Genomic DNA, 18683 nt, shown 5'->3' on the forward strand with positions numbered 1-18683 from the left:
AGCTGAAGCCATTTCTGTCACCTCGCCCACTCTTCCACTGCCCATTTACATGATGAGCTGAGCTCTTGTGTATTTATTTACACTGTCATATATACAGTACTGATGAGTCTGTTTGTGACACTGTTGCTCCAAACTGTGACTCTTTTTTATTTGATTTATATAACACAATTATGAGTGCCTGAGAAGACATATTTACGTCTGTCGATGCTCATTTATAGGCATTACATATTTGCTGATTACCTTGAAACGCATTTTTCTAATTTAAAAATATCTAAATCTGCAAATAAAGATAATTTTCATCTCTTGATGAATTTGTAATTAGTGCTCCATCATTATGTCTGGTTAAAGGGAAAAATTCACGCAATGTAATTTAGTTTTGCTTAAAAGAAAAACAAAGAAAAAAAAAATCGACTAACAGATGAATGGTCTACTACTGGGTATTATCAAATAATAATGTGTTGAAATACATTTTAATTTGTCATATTCTGTGCTTCTCTTAATGCTTTTTGAGTTCTTACTTAACTTTCATTGCCATTATTTATTTGTATTTCTCCCTGATTTTTGTATTTATTTTTTATATATAGCCTTTATCATCAATACCTGAATATGTATTTTGCATTTTGTTGTTGCAAACTCCTCCACACTTTACACATCACTTTTAATATTAGAAATAGAATACATTTATATTTCCAGCCGAAAGCGTTTGAAGCATAAATCTGGTGCCCTCCTTTTGCCCTTTCCTGTACTAGAGTGCCAAGCATCCGAAGAAATAACATCTACTGTCTTTTTCTGAACTAGATTGAGTCGTGTTCTAACAACTGAGTAAAATGCTCCCATTTTCTTTTTTCCAGGTGGTGCTCGTCTTTGCTCTCAGCATTGGGGCCCTTGTTATATACTTCATTGATTCTTCTGAGTGAGTATTTGTTCCCTTTAATCATTGTACTTAATTCTGTTGCTACTTTAGCTTATATGACACCCTGTTCAACCTGCTCCACCGTGGAATATTTGAGAAATCAAGAAGCTGAGAAGTGGTCTTGAGTTATTAAGTCTTCCTGTCCTTAAGTATCAAACAAAAGAACAATCTCGACTTCGAGGCGAGGGAACAGGAAGTGCAAAAATGCTAACTCATTTTCAGGATGTAGTATTCATTCCCAAAGCTCTCTGTTACGGTCTTCTGAAATCCCGCTGTTAAATTGATGATGCTTCAGTTAGAATGATTAGATTGGTTGAAGGTAAAATTATGAGTTTCAGACATTTATGATTTAGAATACCCTCAGAGGGCCCAGTCACTAACTGTTTGCTCCACTCTCATAAATCCTCATATAGTGCATATACTGTAGTTCCTCCCTAATTATACTGAGTGCTTTGTGCTCTGTATATGGTATTTCAGGGCATGTTCTTGCTGGCTGTTTTGATCCAATCCCCTTCCAGGTTAACTGCTCTGAGCTTACTGAAGGTCTCTGCTGACAAACAGCCAGAGCTCACTGATGAAATTCGCTTAATCTCTGTACAAAAGGATCAGACTATCAAACAGCCAGGAAAGACCCAAGTTCCTGTCCAACCAATCACCGTCGCTCATCGAACTGGAGGAAGTGGAGGACCCCATTAGTGTACTGTAACTGCAGCCTGCTGGTGTTTGAACAGGAAGTGTCATTAACAAGTAGAGCTAAATACACAGCATAAAAGCTTTTATCAAGCCAAAGGGAGTCACCGCTGGGAGCAATGTTAAGAGAAAGAGGCTGTACACTTTGTCAAATGGCTCATGTCCTGGCGGCATGTTGTTGTTATTTCATAAGACTCCATACAGCTAAGGGCTTGGCTTCTCTGATGTGGTTTGTGAGCATGCTCTCATTTTATTAACTGGACCAGGTGGAGTTACTTACATCCTCACCAATGCCTTCTGTGGCCTCCTCTTCTCACCACATCGCTTGTAGCGGCGTCCGATACCCGTTTCACCTGATGAAGGGTGACCTACGACCTCTGTCTTTAACCTCTCACGCATAAGTAAGGGCTTTGTTAAATACACAATGAGGTGTGATGCAGCAGCACCTGTTCGATGACTTATATTCATATTCATACACCAGGCTCTTTGTCCCAGTTCAATTCAGTGTCGTCCAGGGCTTTCTATTATTCTGATAGTGTTAGTTCACTTCCTGTCAACCCAACAACCCGTGAACTTAAAGAAAGAGCTGCCAGTTAGCTGCTTTCTTCCATGCTTGTAAGTGGCAGCACCCTGTAACAGATACAGCCTGTCCTGTATTTAGTCCTGCGGGCTGCTGTGGCCGTCGTATGATGGGCGGGACACCCTGGCTGCAAGTGACACAGAGAGACGTCGACAAAGCAAGACCCTCGAAGTTTCAGTACAGTTTGAGCTACAGGCAGCACAGAGATAATGAAGCTGGAGCTGTGTCTAACTTTTCAACCTGTGCTTCCACGTAGTCTCGTTTGATTTGTAGGACACACTGTCCTTTGTTGTTTCATCAATGTTAAAGCAGAGCTGGGTGGCAAAGGCAGCAGTGATACTGAGCAATCTGAGTATTTAAAAGTGGTGTTGAAATCTTAGTCAGACTCTTCTTAAGGATATATTTTCTTGCTTCATTTTCATTCATTGATTTCTTTAGCCACTGGCGGGCAAACAAACGAAAACACATTAAGCTTACAAACCTACAGCCTGGCAATTTGTATATATATCTTGTAGTTCACTTATAATAGATGTATTGTCATCAAACACGTTATTATTCATCGTAGAGGTTTATTATGCCTCATGGAGAAAAAGAGAATTACAGTTTAACACAGTTAAAACAAAACGTGGTCCAGGTGATCTTTCACTTTCAGTGGATTCAGCTTTTCTTGACCATCAAGGTTGTGAATCGCGTGCGGTGCCATCAGCCAACATGAAGGTCTCCTCGTCCTGTTTGATCTGAGTCTTTATTGAATGAGGAAGAGAGGGACTTGAGCAGGGAGGGTCTCTGATCCATAACAGGCTTAGTCCTTTTCCAAACCAGGTCTACTGGAACTCAATTATTTAGCAGTCAGGTCGGCCTACTTTATGGTCTGTCACCCTGCTATGGCAGAGATTTGGCGGGCCGACGTGTCATTACAGTGAATGAGGGCAGAACCAGCCAACCTATAGGGACCTGGAGGTGCTTTAAAGAAGACCGGTAATTATCCATGCGCAAGACAATTAATATTAAGAGGCAAGATTTAATAATATAATTAATACTTTTTCAACTGAAGCGTTAATTAAATTATATATACGAGGAAATCCTGATACACACAATTACAACGTCTAAAATAATAATAACAACAAGCACATACAAAAAAAACAGAGTAAATATTTTTAAGAAGACGATTTTGTCTTACATCACAAAACAACAGTGTATAGCTGAATATATTTCAATATTATTTTTTTTTTATTGACTTACCAGAAAACTATATTGTGATAAGATTATTGAGAATGTGAAATAATCTATATCAGTATAAAAAATGTTAGCCATATAACCTAACCCTGAATTGATTGTAACCGTTAAGTCAAATGTTCCTCCTGGGTTTAACAAATGTTGGAAAAATCATAGCAAGCTTCCTAAAGAGATGCTAAGATGCTACTAGAAGAGGAATAGTTGCCAAATATTTATTAGAGTACAGTAAAAACATTGAGTTTTCTCTACATCATCAGTTACATGATGTGCATCGTGGTGATGTGGATTGTTTTGCTTTTAAGATGCAATGACAAAGATTTTAAATTGTCTTGTGTTGGCTAAATACAAAGGATTTTTATAAATACTGCCCGGATTAGCCTCAGGACGAGGTATGAGGTCGGTTTGAGTCTCCCTCATCACATCACTGACCTGAGTGTCAGGACAGTGCATCAGGTCGGTTCACAATAATCCCAGAGGTTTTTTTTTATGTTACCTCATTCCAACTCTAACACCACAGAGTGTTATCAAACTGAATTTATTAAATTATTTTACATAACAAAAGCTATTTGCTTTAATCCGAACCGTATTAAACAGCACTGGGTAGATGTTGAGTAATGTGGTGTGTGTTAGTGGAGCTGGTGAGTGAGAGTTTACAGATTTGCAGAGGTATGAAATAAACTGAATGTTTGAGACGGATCTGATTTCAAACCTTCATTTGATTAAATAATAAAAACGTTACGTAAGTTACCAAACAAGTTTAACAAAGCAATATATATATATATATGTTAGTGTTGCCCATCATTAGGGGTTGGATATGCCCATGAATATTAAAGACTTAACCAAAGAGTCACTTTTCCCTCTCAGATTCATCTGTATAATTATTTAGAGGACTGATGACATATTATTCTATAATTCACACATAAAAATACGAAAAAATCACAACGTATTCCTGATTTACTGTATGTTTTTTTATGCTTTCCTATCCTGTTAATCATTATTTCCCAAATAACCTAAAAACAAGAGTAGATTTTCACAATTCAGAAGACGGCACATTTTAATGTTCTGATTTGATAAACAACTGAAACATTTAATCAATTAGCAGAATTGATTCACATTCATTTACTGGCCACTAATGGATCAACTCACAATAAACCAGTCCATCTTAAAAGTCTTCATTCTAACTCAACTATTCATATAATTGATTAATAATTAAATATTAATCAAATATATGTTCCCCGTAACTGTCACCCCCTTGTTTTTTGCATTTAGTTGTTAATAATATTTTGGAAAAAAAACCATTCTATCTTCCAGGTCATCATTTGTATCCACCTACTAACCTTTTACAGTCACATTTACTTGGTTAATTATTTCTCTTTATTTGAATTCTTTGTGCCAGATACAAGCTTTCTGAGGGTGAGACTTCACTGCATTGCTAGCATTTGCTATGGCTGCTTGATTCATAAAAGAAGACATGAACCCTGCATGCATTTAACCCTTAAACTACTGCTTTTGCTCTGCATTTCCATCATGTTTGATTTAATTTCTTCCTGAAATGTTGTCGATGAGATCGGGAAATGGCACCATTTTCATTATGTGATATAGCACCTGGAATATGACAGATTTTGTTGCAGTTATTTAAGGGTTAATCAGGCGTCTCTACACGATTTTGCTTGAGTGACAATACATGCATGTCCTTTCTCTGCAGTAAAAATTTTTACCACCCCTTTCCTCACTTCTCCACCAATATGTGTACAATATTAATATACATTGTGTTTCTCTCTGTGTGTTTTAGTCCTATCGAGTCGTGTCAGAACTTCTACAAAGACTTCACGCTGCAGATCGACATGGCGTTCAACGTGTTCTTCTTGCTGTACTTCGGCCTCCGGGTAAGTAAATCTAAAGTTGCGAACATTCAAAATTGTTCCCATACTCTTGTCAGTGTACCGTGTGAATCTTACCTCTAACCCTTTATCTCCCTCAGTTCATCGCTGCCAACGACAAGCTGTGGTTCTGGTTGGAGGTGAACTCGGTGGTGGACTTCTTCACAGTTCCTCCGGTGTTTGTGTCGGTGTATCTGAACAGGAGCTGGCTGGGTAAGGATGCTGATAAACAGGCCTACAGTGGATCTCTGGGCCTTTTTTTTCCAGGGAGGCTGTGCTGCCTCCTGGTGGATACAACGGGTCTAACAGCTGTCAGTGAACGCACCAGATTTTCATTTCAAACCTTTATTTATACAGATAAATCCCATTGAGATCATTGATCTCTTTTTCAAGGGAGACCTGCTCAAGTAGTTCCACATGAAACATAAAAACATAAATAGAACAACAAAAGGACATCATAGATAATCTCAGCACACCACTAAAACTGCAAAAAGAGAACCACCAAGTATTTCACGGCACAGCTGCAATATCAGCCACAGACATTTGATAATTTTGTCACAGATGTAACTTTTTTTGGACGTTGCATGACACAGTCCAAACAATCCTCACATTACTATAAATTAAAAAATGTTTCTCCAGCATGAAAAATATAAAGCATGGCGATTAAGAAGCATTATTTGCTTTACTCGTCAAACTAATGCTTGATCGCATGACAACACTATCAAATATGATATGGCTGTCATCTGGTGTGCCTTTTTAATGTTCACTTATGCAAGTTGATTTGAATGGAGATGTAATCCCTTCCATGTCTTTGGTCATGTGTTGTAGGCAGTGGCCTTTGTTCCACAGGTTTTGTTCACCTCTCCAGCACACCTGCACTAACACTCGGATGAATTCAAGCTATGATTGATTGAAATACCCCAATGGATAAAAATGGTAATAGGCTTTGTAGAGGGCTTGAATAGAAGCCAATCTCCTAAATGTGTGAAACTCATCACTCAGAAAGGTCTGTGAGGAATTACAGGATTAAGGGGGATCTTTTTTTTGCTGCATTACAGGTTTTTATAGCTGTGTTTTCTTCTCCTGTCAGCCGAGGTACAAGCCTGCCGTGTTGCTAACACCAGCAATGAACACCCTCTGCTTTAGAGTCAATATGAAAGCTTGATAGTTGCATAACGTGTCGGAGTGTTTCCCCTAGGCTGATGTACTGTGACTTATGGTGTGAAAACAATAAAAGTAGAACTAGCTAGTGCTGGTACCTGGTGCCATCTAGTGGACATAGGAGAGTATAACAGTATTGTCTTGATTTTGGCAGCAGTGAAGATTGGCCATGTCATTGTCGTTTGAATTACAATGATAGTTGTTACTATACATTGTTCCTGGCCGTTATATTGCTTTCTGTAGCAAAAGGTGCTTACTTTGAAGTTAATGGATACTTGATGTTTTTATTTTTTTATTGATTGAATCTCCTCATCGCTGCATTCAGTTTTGTCATTAGGTCAATCTCTGTGTTTTCCTATGGACATGCATATGCAACATTTTAACATGTGTGCTTTTTTGTTCCGATTTCGTCTTTTTCTATATAATTCACATGCATATTGGCTCTGGGATCCATGCACCCTGCACAGTTTTCTTATTTTCACTACATGCAGACTGCACAAAACAACATGCGCCACTTACCCAATACTTTCTTTTGTATTGTGTCCAAAACAGTATTATATTTTATTGATTCGAACACATTTTTGTTATTCAAGTTAGGATGAAGCAGAAAGAATAAACGGACATTTCCGGTTGTTTTTAGAACAGGAAACACATTTTTGTCAGATATAATGTCGGTCAATATGGTCAGGGAGCGGTAGGTCGTGCAGGATTAGTGACTTATTTACTGTTTAGTTGAACTGAGGTCGAACAAAGGTCATGCCCAGCTCAGCAGCATCTGTTCGCAGCTGTCCGACTCCCTCTTCTGATCAAACTCCACATTTCACCGGGCGCTCTGCCAGTCGGCCAACCCTGCTGTCTGAACATGTCGACACACGTGCACACGCCGTATGTGCTAATATTCTCTCGTGCTAACATTGTTAACATTGATGCATGGGGTAGGGTGAGAGCAGTACGCACATTGTAGATGTTGCGTAGAAGATGGCGAAACAACATGCAGTTGCTTCATGCGCAATAATACTTTTTTACTGCAAAATCTGAACTCGGTAGAGTTTATTCGGCCGTGCTTCAGGGGTCAAATACAAGCAGAACATTTATCTGACTGTGAAAATAATCAAGTGCAAATATTATGAGACAAACGGATCATAACTCTTCCAGATAAGATATTAATCTCTTCATGCCCACTCTTTTTCTCTGAGCTGAAGTTTAAAACTCCTAAAAAGAGGCTCTTTGGGTTCAACTAACACTAAATCTCACAGTTCATATTAAAGGGGGATTTAAAAAAGCATGTTATAAATAAAACAACATGAAACAGCTCAGATGAATGGAGGGCCTGAAAGATTAACATAACTGTGTGTAGTAAAAACAAAATGTCCATTCTGCTAATCAGATTATGTTGTGAATCTTTTGGGGGTCCTGACCTCCAGGTGGGGAATCACTGCTCTCGGCTCTGCCAGCAGCTCATATTATACCTTACTTAAACACTGTATCTCTTTTATCTATAATTAGAGGGATGTCCCGATTACCTTTTTTTGCTTCCGATCCGATTCCGATCATTTGATTTTGACAATCTGTCGATACCGATTTTTCCCGATCCGATCTTTATGCAATGCATTAAGAGAAAAAAAAGGTAACAGATAACGGCTGGTCATCCAACGCGATGCATTCAGCGATCTTGGCTGTTATTTGTTTGGCCTTTTCTCTGTTCTGGGGCAGTTTCTCTTTCCTTTTGAAAGTCTCTGAAAGTGTCGGTTGTTTCAGTGCCGTTACCTGAGTGGCCGCTGTGTACTCGTCGTGTTGTTGTTGGTGTTTGTTTCTCAGGTAGCGTATTAGATTGGTCGTGTTGAACGTAGCCCAAAGAAAGCAACACATACATGATGTTGTGTAATTTTAAACCAAAACTAAGTCCTCAGGATGACTTTAAGACGTGAACATGGTCATTTTTGTTTTGTAACATTAAATTAAAAAAAAATATTTTATAAAAAAAAAAAAAAATCCCGATCCCCGATTTTTTTCTCCCGATTCAGATCTTTTGAAAATCACGTGATCGGCTCCGATCCCCGATCACGTGATCGGATCGGGACATCTCTAATTAGTACTAAGTAGCATACATGTTTCCCTAAACTGTAGGACCTGGGAACTAAAGAGTTAAGACAGTTTACTTTATGAAAAACTGCACATGAATCCAAAAACGTTAACCCTTTCTAATTACCGGTACTATAGTTTAACTAAGGACATTTGTGTTTGGACATCAGTGAGACATGCTGTATATAAAAGAATTTCGTTACACATTTCGGATTAAATGGACTTTGAGGATATAGATTTACATCAGCTGTTGTGTTTCCTCTCTTTGCCGTGACATTTTTCATGCTGCGCATTTAGGTGTAACGTTGACTACAATAGCGGTTATTACATAATCTGTGATTAATTTAGGGATTATTGCAGAAGCACTAAATCCATAGAAAAACACAAAGATTGCCAAAGCTTGTCATTTTTCCATAAACAGCTTTGCTGGTCGTTCACATGACTTGTTTCCTGCTATAAAGGCGAGACATGCTGTTCTTGTCCAAGATTAGAGAATGACATTTGGTTTGTCGGGAGCAGTCGCGGGGTTATAGGAATTGTGGAGCGAGCTGTTGGACCGACTCGCTGTCTGGCCTCTTCCTTTCCCTGGATGAATCCTAAAGGAGCTTACACTCTAATATCCTGATGGGAAAAGGGTTTGCTTTAAGCTCGCTGAACACGCCTGATCACAGCGAGGATGCTATAGGTCTGAGGTAAAACAAATACAAAGGCTTCTTCATAAAGACTCCTTTGACCTGTTGGATGGACACGTCATGAACGCTCCTGTATCTTTTCACTTTTTTTGGAGGAGGATCATATAATTATTTTTCATGAAAGCTGGCAACGTGAATGCAGAATAGCAAAGAAGTGGATGTGAAGCAGATTTTGGACTCTTTTTTTATTGTCTACCCAAAGTAACTTGCAGACATGATTCCTACAAAGATGTTAACGTACAGGGGGCCTGATGGAGGCACGCACACTCAGACGGTTTCTCATACAAGAAGGCGAAAGAAATCGATCGGGGAGCTCTTCCAGAAGGGCTACAGGGTCAGGACGACCCACGGGCAGGTCAGCGTGAAAGAGGACGAGGACGGCATCTGCCACAGCCTCAGTTCATGCTTCCATGTAATCTCCTACTGGGGTAAGACCTGCAGAATGTGTGAATGAGGGGGATCTCCCATAAAGCTGAGGGCTCTGGACTCCAGCTGGAGCCGGTTCAGGATCAGGATTTGCTCTGTATTATGCCCCCCCATCTGGCAAACGCTCACTTGAAATGAAAAACGAGCTCTGGTCAGGCACACGATGATTCACGTCATTCCCTAAAAGATTATCTATTTATATTTCTCAGGCTACATTTTTTCCCGTAACGTCTTTGTGTCATTTGGCATTTACACTCACAATCAATGCCAGCAGGGAAATGTCCCCCCCGATTGAAGCGATGGATTTCACTTGGCTTGAGTTGGCTTTTAATTGTTAATGCAGCCCGACGACACTGCAGTGGCTTTTTTCTAACTTGAGTCACATCTATGAGTCATTTGGCTTTTAAACTCCTATGTTATGTTTCATTTAGTTAAGTGCATTGTACTTAACAATAACAAGCAAAAGCGTTATTTTACTTTATGAGGTATGTTTTAATTGGAGATTGTGATATCTGTGTTAATAATCCAATTTTTTGCGACAAACTGTGGTAAACTGCTTATGATAAGGTTGTGATTTAAGGTATATAGTTTAAATGATGGTATGATAGTCAATCAGTGATCATGTACAGGAGCTCAGGCTGGTGTGTCACTGTTGTTGTTGTTGTTCTTTGTGTTTAGCCGTCCTTGAATTCTTGGCAAGAGGCACAAGCTTTTTTCCCCCCCATAAATACCCTCAAATTTAGGTTTTGACGTCACGTTTAATCATTGAGTTTGCTGCGACAGCGTCCACCTGTCTTTAATCCAGGTTTCTATCTCGTCCATATTTTCCCAGCAGGAATTAGTTTGTCAGGTAGATGCTGGTGCTCTGCGAGGCTACTTAGATTCAAAATACCGGTGTCAGTTTGTGAAGCGAGATTTTTTTACCTATTTCACAACGTTTATTTTATGATACAGTGAGGCTCAGTGTTGCTTGGTTAGTCGGAGTTTACCTTTTTATCAAAATGAGTTCAATGAAGTGGATAAACATGGATGAAGCTCTGAAAGGTACGGTGTTCTCGGTAAACCACCGTCGAAATGCGTTGGATGTTGTTCAAATTGTTGTTGATCATCTCTGATAACTGCTTTGTGGTCTTTTTTCTCACAGGCTTGAGGTTTTTAAGGGCCTTAAGATTGATACAGTTCTCAGAAATTTTACAGTTTTTGAATATACTAAAGACAAGGTGAGTTTACTTAAATTATTCATATTTTTCCCATTGTAGCAAACTGTTTATAATGTGTAAATATTGCATGGAACGTGATATGGATGTTTGCATGGATAGGTTTGTTTTTTTAAGGGGGAACTTAAGCTCTGTTGCAATGTTTTGCCTGAAAATGTGCATGATCATTAGGTTTGGTAAATTGATATAAAGTTTACTCCTCAGTAATTACACGTACTTGTATGACGGAGTCTTAAGCGAGATAGCTTTCTGTTTGTCTCCTCGCTGTTCAGAATTAAAGCTTTTTGCACAGATGTCAGGCAACGCTTACAGCGTAGCAAAATGCTTAAGAATAATCTCCTCTCTCATTCATTCAGATGAAGGTAAAAACAGAACACAAAGTAGGAGACGACAGAGGTCACTTCCACATTAAGACTCGGGCCGTTTCTCAATGTCGAGTAGAGCTGCTGTCGAGCCACTATTTCAAGTATACTACGTCATCGAGTGGCGCCGAAGGACTGTTTAAATGCTGTTTTAGGCCCAATCCCAAACCACGCCCTACACCCTACCCCCTACCCCTACGCCCTACCCCATACACCCTACCCCTACGCCCTACCCCTACGCCCTACCCCTCCGTGACGGAGTGAACTCCGTGGAGTGACACATGAGGCTCCCTCCTGTCAGATGGAGGCAGTAAATACAGCAGCAAGCTTTGGGACGGCCTCCCCTCTCTCCGGCAGAAACAGGAAATGCCGTAACTGTATGTAACGGCATTTCAAATCAGCATCTCTTAGACAAAACATTAAAATGAATAACTAACATAAAACTCCAAACATATTTAATTGTGCTCGCTCTTTTAGTTTTAAACCTGATGTTTATAAGCTTCTTAGTTTTTGCAACAATCTGTAAATATACACAACTTTATAATAAAATGCACACATTTACCTTTTTCTAGACTAAACACAGGTATGATCCTAAGTTAAAAACATATGAGGTTATCATGAGGTTGTTAACATCGCAATTCATCAGTGGATGTTTGCTGGAACTACTTGTAAACAGCGTGTTTCCTGACGGACACACAGCGTTGAGACGGGTCAGGTAGAGACCGGTCTCCAGTCAGCACCGATGCAGACTCGCTGTTTGATGGCTTGATAACCCACTCCCCTTCCAAACTCGTTGGTTTGGAACAGCACTTAATGTGGCGGACCCTCCGCGTGAACGGAGGGGTAGTGTGTAGGGCGTGGTTTGGGATTGGGCCTAAATGCCCAGCATTCGGCGCCACTCGATGACGTAGTATACTTGAAATAGTGGCTCTGCAGCAGCTCTACTCGACATTGAGAAATGGCCATGGTCTTTATTATTTTAAGAATAGCACACATGAAAATCTCACATTCATAGTGAGGAGAACATTTCCCTAAATGCATGCGTATTTTTAATAACATAAACAATCATTGCAGGGAGCTAGTATGCTAGGTTTTTGTTGAATCCAGTTTTTTATCAATTTTGTAATCGAACACAATGTACTCAACACAGCAAATACCAAATAATGAATAACTTTTGTTCCGCTCTTTTTGAAATAGCAACTCGATAAAGCTGGTAAACCTGTGTTCAATCTTCATAAGCACGTGGCTAACTGCGGCAGGATTCATTCACTTGGTAAGTTAGTGGGAGCCATTGAGTTAATGGGAAAGCATTTTGGTGTTGTTGGTAATGGCTGCTCAAGTAGTATAATTGCAATGTCGAGATTCTCTATTTCTGTGTTCTCTATTGACCTCTTTTGGGTTATTTGGTTGTTGTTCAAATCTCGACCTTTTTTTCCAGGTGGAAAACTCAGGGGATCCATGGGAAAACTTCCAGAATTCCCAAGCACTTTCCTACTGGGAATGTGTCTACTTACTCATGGTTACTATGTCCACTGTGGGCTATGGAGATGTTTATGCAAAAACCACCCTGGGCCGCCTGTTTATGGTCTTCTTCATCCTTGGCGGTTTGGTAAAAATCCCTCTCATTACTTCTTCCTGCTTAGAATCCTCCATGCAACCAATCCTCACACCCGACAGGTGTTGTCCAGGACGCCCGTCACCTGTTGTTTACATAGGGGTGTTTTTGTGGCTCTCCACTTTACCACAGTATGTTGCATGGCATCTATTGTATCAGGTGTCTGCAGTATTGCAGCATTACATTAGGAAGAATGCTGGAGTTCTATTCTGTTGTTTATTAATTCATATATGACATGTAATATTGAAGAATGTGTTATTAACTTTAAAAGTATTGCGGTTTCAGGTAGCTCCACCCTTCTGCCTCCCCTCCCTCTTTCCAACAAACACATTGTCTCAGCGATGATTTCTCATGACCTAGCTGGATGGATGTATAGCAGTATTAGCTTACTATGCTAACAAGTATTTAAAAGCTATTATAGGCAATACATTGCATCAGGTGAAGATTTGTAAAAGGATGAAGTAAATCCTTAATGTTACAGACAAAATCCGTACCTGTAGCCGAAGATATTTTAGAGAACCCAGTTATCTGGAACATAAAGTTTTAATCAGGGGGGATTAAAAAGCATGATGAAACACTTTAATAAGGTGAAAAGAGAGATACGTTTAATATTTCCATGGAAAGCAAAAAGTTACCTTTTTAATCAGTAAAATATCAGATTCAAGTAAACCTCATATAGAGCAAGACAACATTGACTACATCTGACAGTACAAACTAAATGATGGTGTAAAGCTAAACATGGGTCGAATCGTCAGAATTATATTTTAAATAATGGAAAACGTTTGAAGATATCACAATTTGCAGGGAGAAGTTGATGGATATGTGTTTGAATTTATATAATATTGAATCTTATTGAACAGTGCAGCAGGCTTTAATTATAATATTAACCTTCGTGTTAAATTACACAGAATCTTAAATTAAGAGCTGGAAGAAATGTTTACGAAATATATTAGTTACTGTCTGAAAGTCTGGAATAACAACATTTTTGGAATTTTAAGAAACCTAACGGTAAAAAAATATATTCAGTGTTAAACTACTGTAGATTCATTTTATTGTGGTTTGAGCCTACATGAACTAAACAGGATAACCTTTTTGCTCAGAAACACAGAGGCATGACGATTAAATATTTTTATTTAGCTCTTAGTCAAATCTGTAAAATAGAACTTGATTCCCTTTTAACCAGTCAGAGCAGTTTTGTAGAGTTAATGTCTGCCATCCACAGGGCTGTGCTTTTCAAATCAACCTGACAAGTGTTTGTTGGACGAAACATGGCACATAAGGCTTTTTCTTAATTTTTTCTATTTTTCTATCGCAGATTGACATACCACTCATCAGCTGTCATTTTTCTCCTATATTCTGCCAATATACGTAAATATTGGCCTTATGATATCCTTTTTCACATTCATGCTTTTCTCGACATTTGGAATGTAACTGATTGAACTTAAGGCTTCATTCAGACGGCTAATTTGAATGAGCTTTTTTTCTTATTTTTTCTGGATAAATACTAATACTTCTCCTGCACACAGTAGAGTTCCTCTTTGAGACAGATTTCTTTTAAAGTAGAAATAGAGGACCTGCTCTTCTTTGCCTATCTTTTTTTTAGTCTCTTCTTCTGTCTCCTATCTTCTCCTTAGGCCATGTTTGCGAGCTACGTCCCTGAAATCATAGAGTTAATAGGAAACCGCAAGAAATATGGTGGTTCCTATAGTGCGGTTAATGGGAGAAAGTAAGTATTAAAGGAGGCTCTACTGCCTCCGCCGCAGTAGAACCTTCTCTGCATGCCTTTTTCTTTTTCTTTTTCATGCATGTAGGCCATGTTTGCTCGCTACGTGCCAGAAATTGCTGCTCTCATCCTTAATCGGAAGAAATATGGAGGGAGTTATAACTCGACCAGAGGCAGAAAGTAAGTCAAACGAATGAAAAAAACAGCTAACTTTTATTGGTGTGGTTGTGTGACTAAAGTGGCTCTCTCATAGACATTATGAAACTGTAATTTGAGATGTAATGATCTCAATTAGCACTAAAGTCACACTGTGACTGAAGAACTTGGCCATGATTAATGTGTAGACTTTAATTCACTGTTTTGCTGCTGCTTTTATGTGTCCAAGCTGTCATGTGTCCAAGCTGTCATTGCTGTATGTCATGGACGACTGTCTGCTTTCACATTGCAAAAACATCTCTATCCCAACAAGTTATTTGTGTCTGTTATTGAATTATAAAGGCTCTCTTTTAAGGTAAACGGGATACTTTTGACCTGATTTTGAACATTCAAAAAAAGTTACATTATCAATAGAAAATGTTTGATATAGGGAAAAGCATTTCAAAGACTAAACTCTGATTAGGCGTTTCTTTGAGTAATTTTTATCACCAGACACATTCATTTGGTTTTAGAGACCTCAAAAGAGACAATTGTGACTTAAGGATGGATATTTTTGCTGCGTAATCATGTACATATTGTTATTGTCATGTTTAAAGATTGCACATGTCGGGTTTTCTCTCTAATCCATAATTGTGATTATCTATGAAACAGTTGGAAAAATATTTACTATATATATTATTTTTACATATATTTTTTCAATAACTTGAGCAGTCATTTTTGACACTGATTAAACTTTTAACCAGCCATTGGTTTAAAAGTTTAAAAAAATAAATGTAGATACAATAATTATCAACATATTAAAGAATGATATTTTACTGTGCATGAAAAACAGCTTTATTTCAGAACAAAAATAGACTGGTGTGATCACCCCCATCGCACCAGTTCACAGGTGTATCACAATTCCTGTTCCTGAGAAAATCCTACATGATTTGTGGTGTCCTACTTGTAATGATGCTGCTTATTGTCAATGTACATTTGTGCCAAATGTGTGTTTGTAAGTCAAGTGTTTGCAGTCATCACATCAAAGGAACATACAGATTAATAGTTAGCTAAATTAATACCTTACCCGAGTACACTTTAGTACACTTTAGTGAATTTAGAGGTACTGTAATTAGGGATTTTTCTTTTTAAGAAATTCAACTTAAATGTGGTGAATTTATGAAAAACGCTATTTTTAAACAAAGTTATTGAGATTGAAGCCACAATTACACATTTATGATGTTGAATTTCATTATTTTTTAATGAAGTGATTCCAAATCATAGAGTCCTGTATGCCATTGCTTGCTTCATGCCGATCTCTGGAATTTTGTTTTTCTGTCTTGGAAACATTTGTGCTTCTATGCTTGTTTTTTGTCATGCTTTGCTTCTGAACATTCTTGGCCTTTATCTTCAGTCTGACCTACACCCGCAGGACTAAATAACATTTATCTTGAGTTTATAGTAATAGTTGACATTTTGGTGAACACACATTTTAACTTTCTTGCTGAAAGTAGGGTGATAAGATCGATACAACTGTCATGTCTGTAGAATAACCAGGAAACTAGAGCCAGGAAGCCATTAGCTTAGCTTAGCTTAGCAAGTAAATCACCATTTAAATACAACTTGTCATTTGTACATGTATTTTTGTTTAAAGTTTAAAATAACATACAATGTGTTGATTTATGAGATTTAAAGATGGTAGGCTATGTCATGTGAACCAGAATATCTGTTTTCCCCTGCTAGACTAATATAAACTAGCTTAGTTTAGCTTAGCACAGATGTGAAAGTAGCATCAATCATCTTATCCAACTTGGCAAAAAAAGTGAATTTCTCAAAAAGTCTTACTATTCCTTTAACACATAATACACGTTAGTGTCCAAAGATCTGCCGCTGTTTCTAAAGATAGTGAGATTCTGCTTGATGCCTCCAAACAAACAACTGCTTGTTGTAGCATGCTTTTGTGCTTGTTCACTCGTTTGGAAGAAGTCAGACTTGGTTTGGGAAACTCTCTTAAACCAAATCATTGCTTCTTTTGTTAAAAAAAACATTTTCTTGTGTATCGTGTACAATTTTGTATTTGTTATTTTGTCTACTTTTTTTATTATTAGTGAATTGAAAATGTTTCAACGAACTTACAACGTACTAGTAGATTTGAAACGATTTGTTTGTTTGTGTTTGGTGAGAATTACTCACTCGAATATCTGTCTGACAGTAGACTCATTATTTTATCAGCTTACATAGTAGCGAAAATCTAAAGTTTTGCAACATTTTGAAAGTCTGGAGATGTATGTTTGATTGTAGCTCCTTACATTTTTATATTAATGCATCATTATTTTTTCTATTTCCCATCATGTCTACTTGATGTCATCAGCATCAATACACTAAATGTGTACTCATCAATTGTCCTTTACAAATTAGCCAAACAACTGGAGAAAATATGTATATATTGTACATTGAAGCCAACAAACTTCAATGCAGTAAAGCAAGATGAAACAAAAATGTTTATCACACAAATCTGAAATAATGTTCTTAGTAACAATACATATAGACATGTGTTACTACTATACATAAAGTAATACACATAAACTGGGTTCCTTGCATAAAGGATCTGTGATAATGTGGGAATTGAGATAAACTGCGTGCTGATTTTATAATCTCCATCTAAGTAAACTCTGATCCTTTATAATCTCATACTGAAATCCACAGTGCTCTCTGACCTTCTCATTCAGCCCTCTCTCGTCACGACAGGAACATGAAACATCCTTCCTGTAACATAGTTTTTATTATTTCAATTCAATCACCTAAATACAAACGGTAGTGATTATTTTTCCATTACATCTCTCTCATCTTAGATTTACCTTTTGATTCCAGGACAAAGATGAAGCTGAAACATCAATGTGTCTGTCTGTCTGTGTTTGCTTGTTAAATGTTATTCTGACTACATTTTAGTTTCATTATGATTCTGCCACTCATTTTCCAGGCACATCGTGGTCTGTGGTCATATAACACTTGAGAGTGTGTCCAACTTTCTAAAAGACTTCCTACACAAGGACAGGGATGATGTCAATGTAGAAATTGTTTTTCTTCATAAGTAAGTACTGTACAACACAGAACATTTCCTTACTCATGAAAAAAATCTTCTGGAGATAGGAAATGATATTCCTCCTCAGATTTGAGTGTTTATTTTTTATCTCAGTATTTCCCCTAATCTTGAGCTGGAAGCCTTGTTCAAGCGTCATTTCACTCAAGTGGAGTTTTACCAAGGATCTGTTCTGAACCCACACGACCTGGCCAGAGTTAAGGTAAGTGACGGATCATACTTTGTCCTCTGTGGCTCAGAGGGAAACTGTGCTGTCTTTAAAGGTTATACTTACTGATGTGTGTTTGCTGTGTGTGATCTTTATTCCAGATCGAATCAGCTGATGCCTGTTTAATCTTAGCCAACAAATACTGTGCTGACCCCGATGCTGAGGACGCATCCAACATCATGAGGTAAACCCTGTGATTAAGTTATTTTATTGGGTTTAAGGAGAACAATTCAATCAGAAATGTATAAGTAAACATGTTCAATGATAAAGCCTAAAGAGAGAAAATATGAATCTGTTACAGCAGCGTTATTTTATTGAGTTTATTTAACAGTTTTAAATCTTTCGGCATAAATGATTGCCAGCTCTGGATTTAGTTAATAATATAAATGATAACAAATTGTTTTCCTAATTTGTAGGAGGTTGTTATGTTTAAGAATGATACCACATGCCAGGAAGTTAGGAAAACTGTTTAGAAATGTTCTGATTTTGTTTTGTCATTTCTGTCATGCATCAGAGTAATATCCATCAAGAACTACCATCCAAAGATCAGAATAATCACTCAAATGTTGCAGTACCACAATAAGGTTGGTAAAATATGTTGCTTTTACTTATGTTATATACATATTTTATCATGTTTGGGTGTTATATATGTTGGATCTTTTT

General features: G+C 37.9%; 1 protein-coding gene across 13 annotated transcripts in view; it reads left to right on the forward strand.

Moving 5' to 3' along the window:
* Positions 1-18683, forward strand: part of LOC117464534 (calcium-activated potassium channel subunit alpha-1a-like) — an 83061-nt gene that overhangs the window by 32956 nt on the left and 31422 nt on the right. For 12 of the 13 annotated variants that reach the window (XM_071206851.1, XM_071206852.1, XM_071206853.1 and 9 more), the window contains exons 3-13: positions 852-913; positions 5212-5305; positions 5401-5512; positions 10805-10880; positions 12437-12512; positions 12678-12848; positions 14489-14580; positions 17693-17803; positions 17909-18014; positions 18122-18204; positions 18535-18604. In XM_071206851.1, coding sequence (XP_071062952.1) covers positions 852-913; positions 5212-5305; positions 5401-5512; positions 10805-10880; positions 12437-12512; positions 12678-12848; positions 14489-14580; positions 17693-17803; positions 17909-18014; positions 18122-18204; positions 18535-18604 — 1053 coding nt within the window. Of the gene's footprint in view, positions 1-851; positions 914-5211; positions 5306-5400; positions 5513-10804; positions 10881-12436; positions 12513-12677; positions 12849-14488; positions 14581-14665; positions 14758-17692; positions 17804-17908; positions 18015-18121; positions 18205-18534; positions 18605-18683 lie in introns of all 13 variants that reach the window. The other variant, XM_034107036.1, reaches the window with a different exon arrangement.

The sequence above is a fragment of the Pseudochaenichthys georgianus genome, chromosome 19 (genome assembly GCF_902827115.2).
Source record: "Pseudochaenichthys georgianus chromosome 19, fPseGeo1.2, whole genome shotgun sequence".
NCBI lineage: Eukaryota > Metazoa > Chordata > Actinopteri > Perciformes > Channichthyidae > Pseudochaenichthys > Pseudochaenichthys georgianus.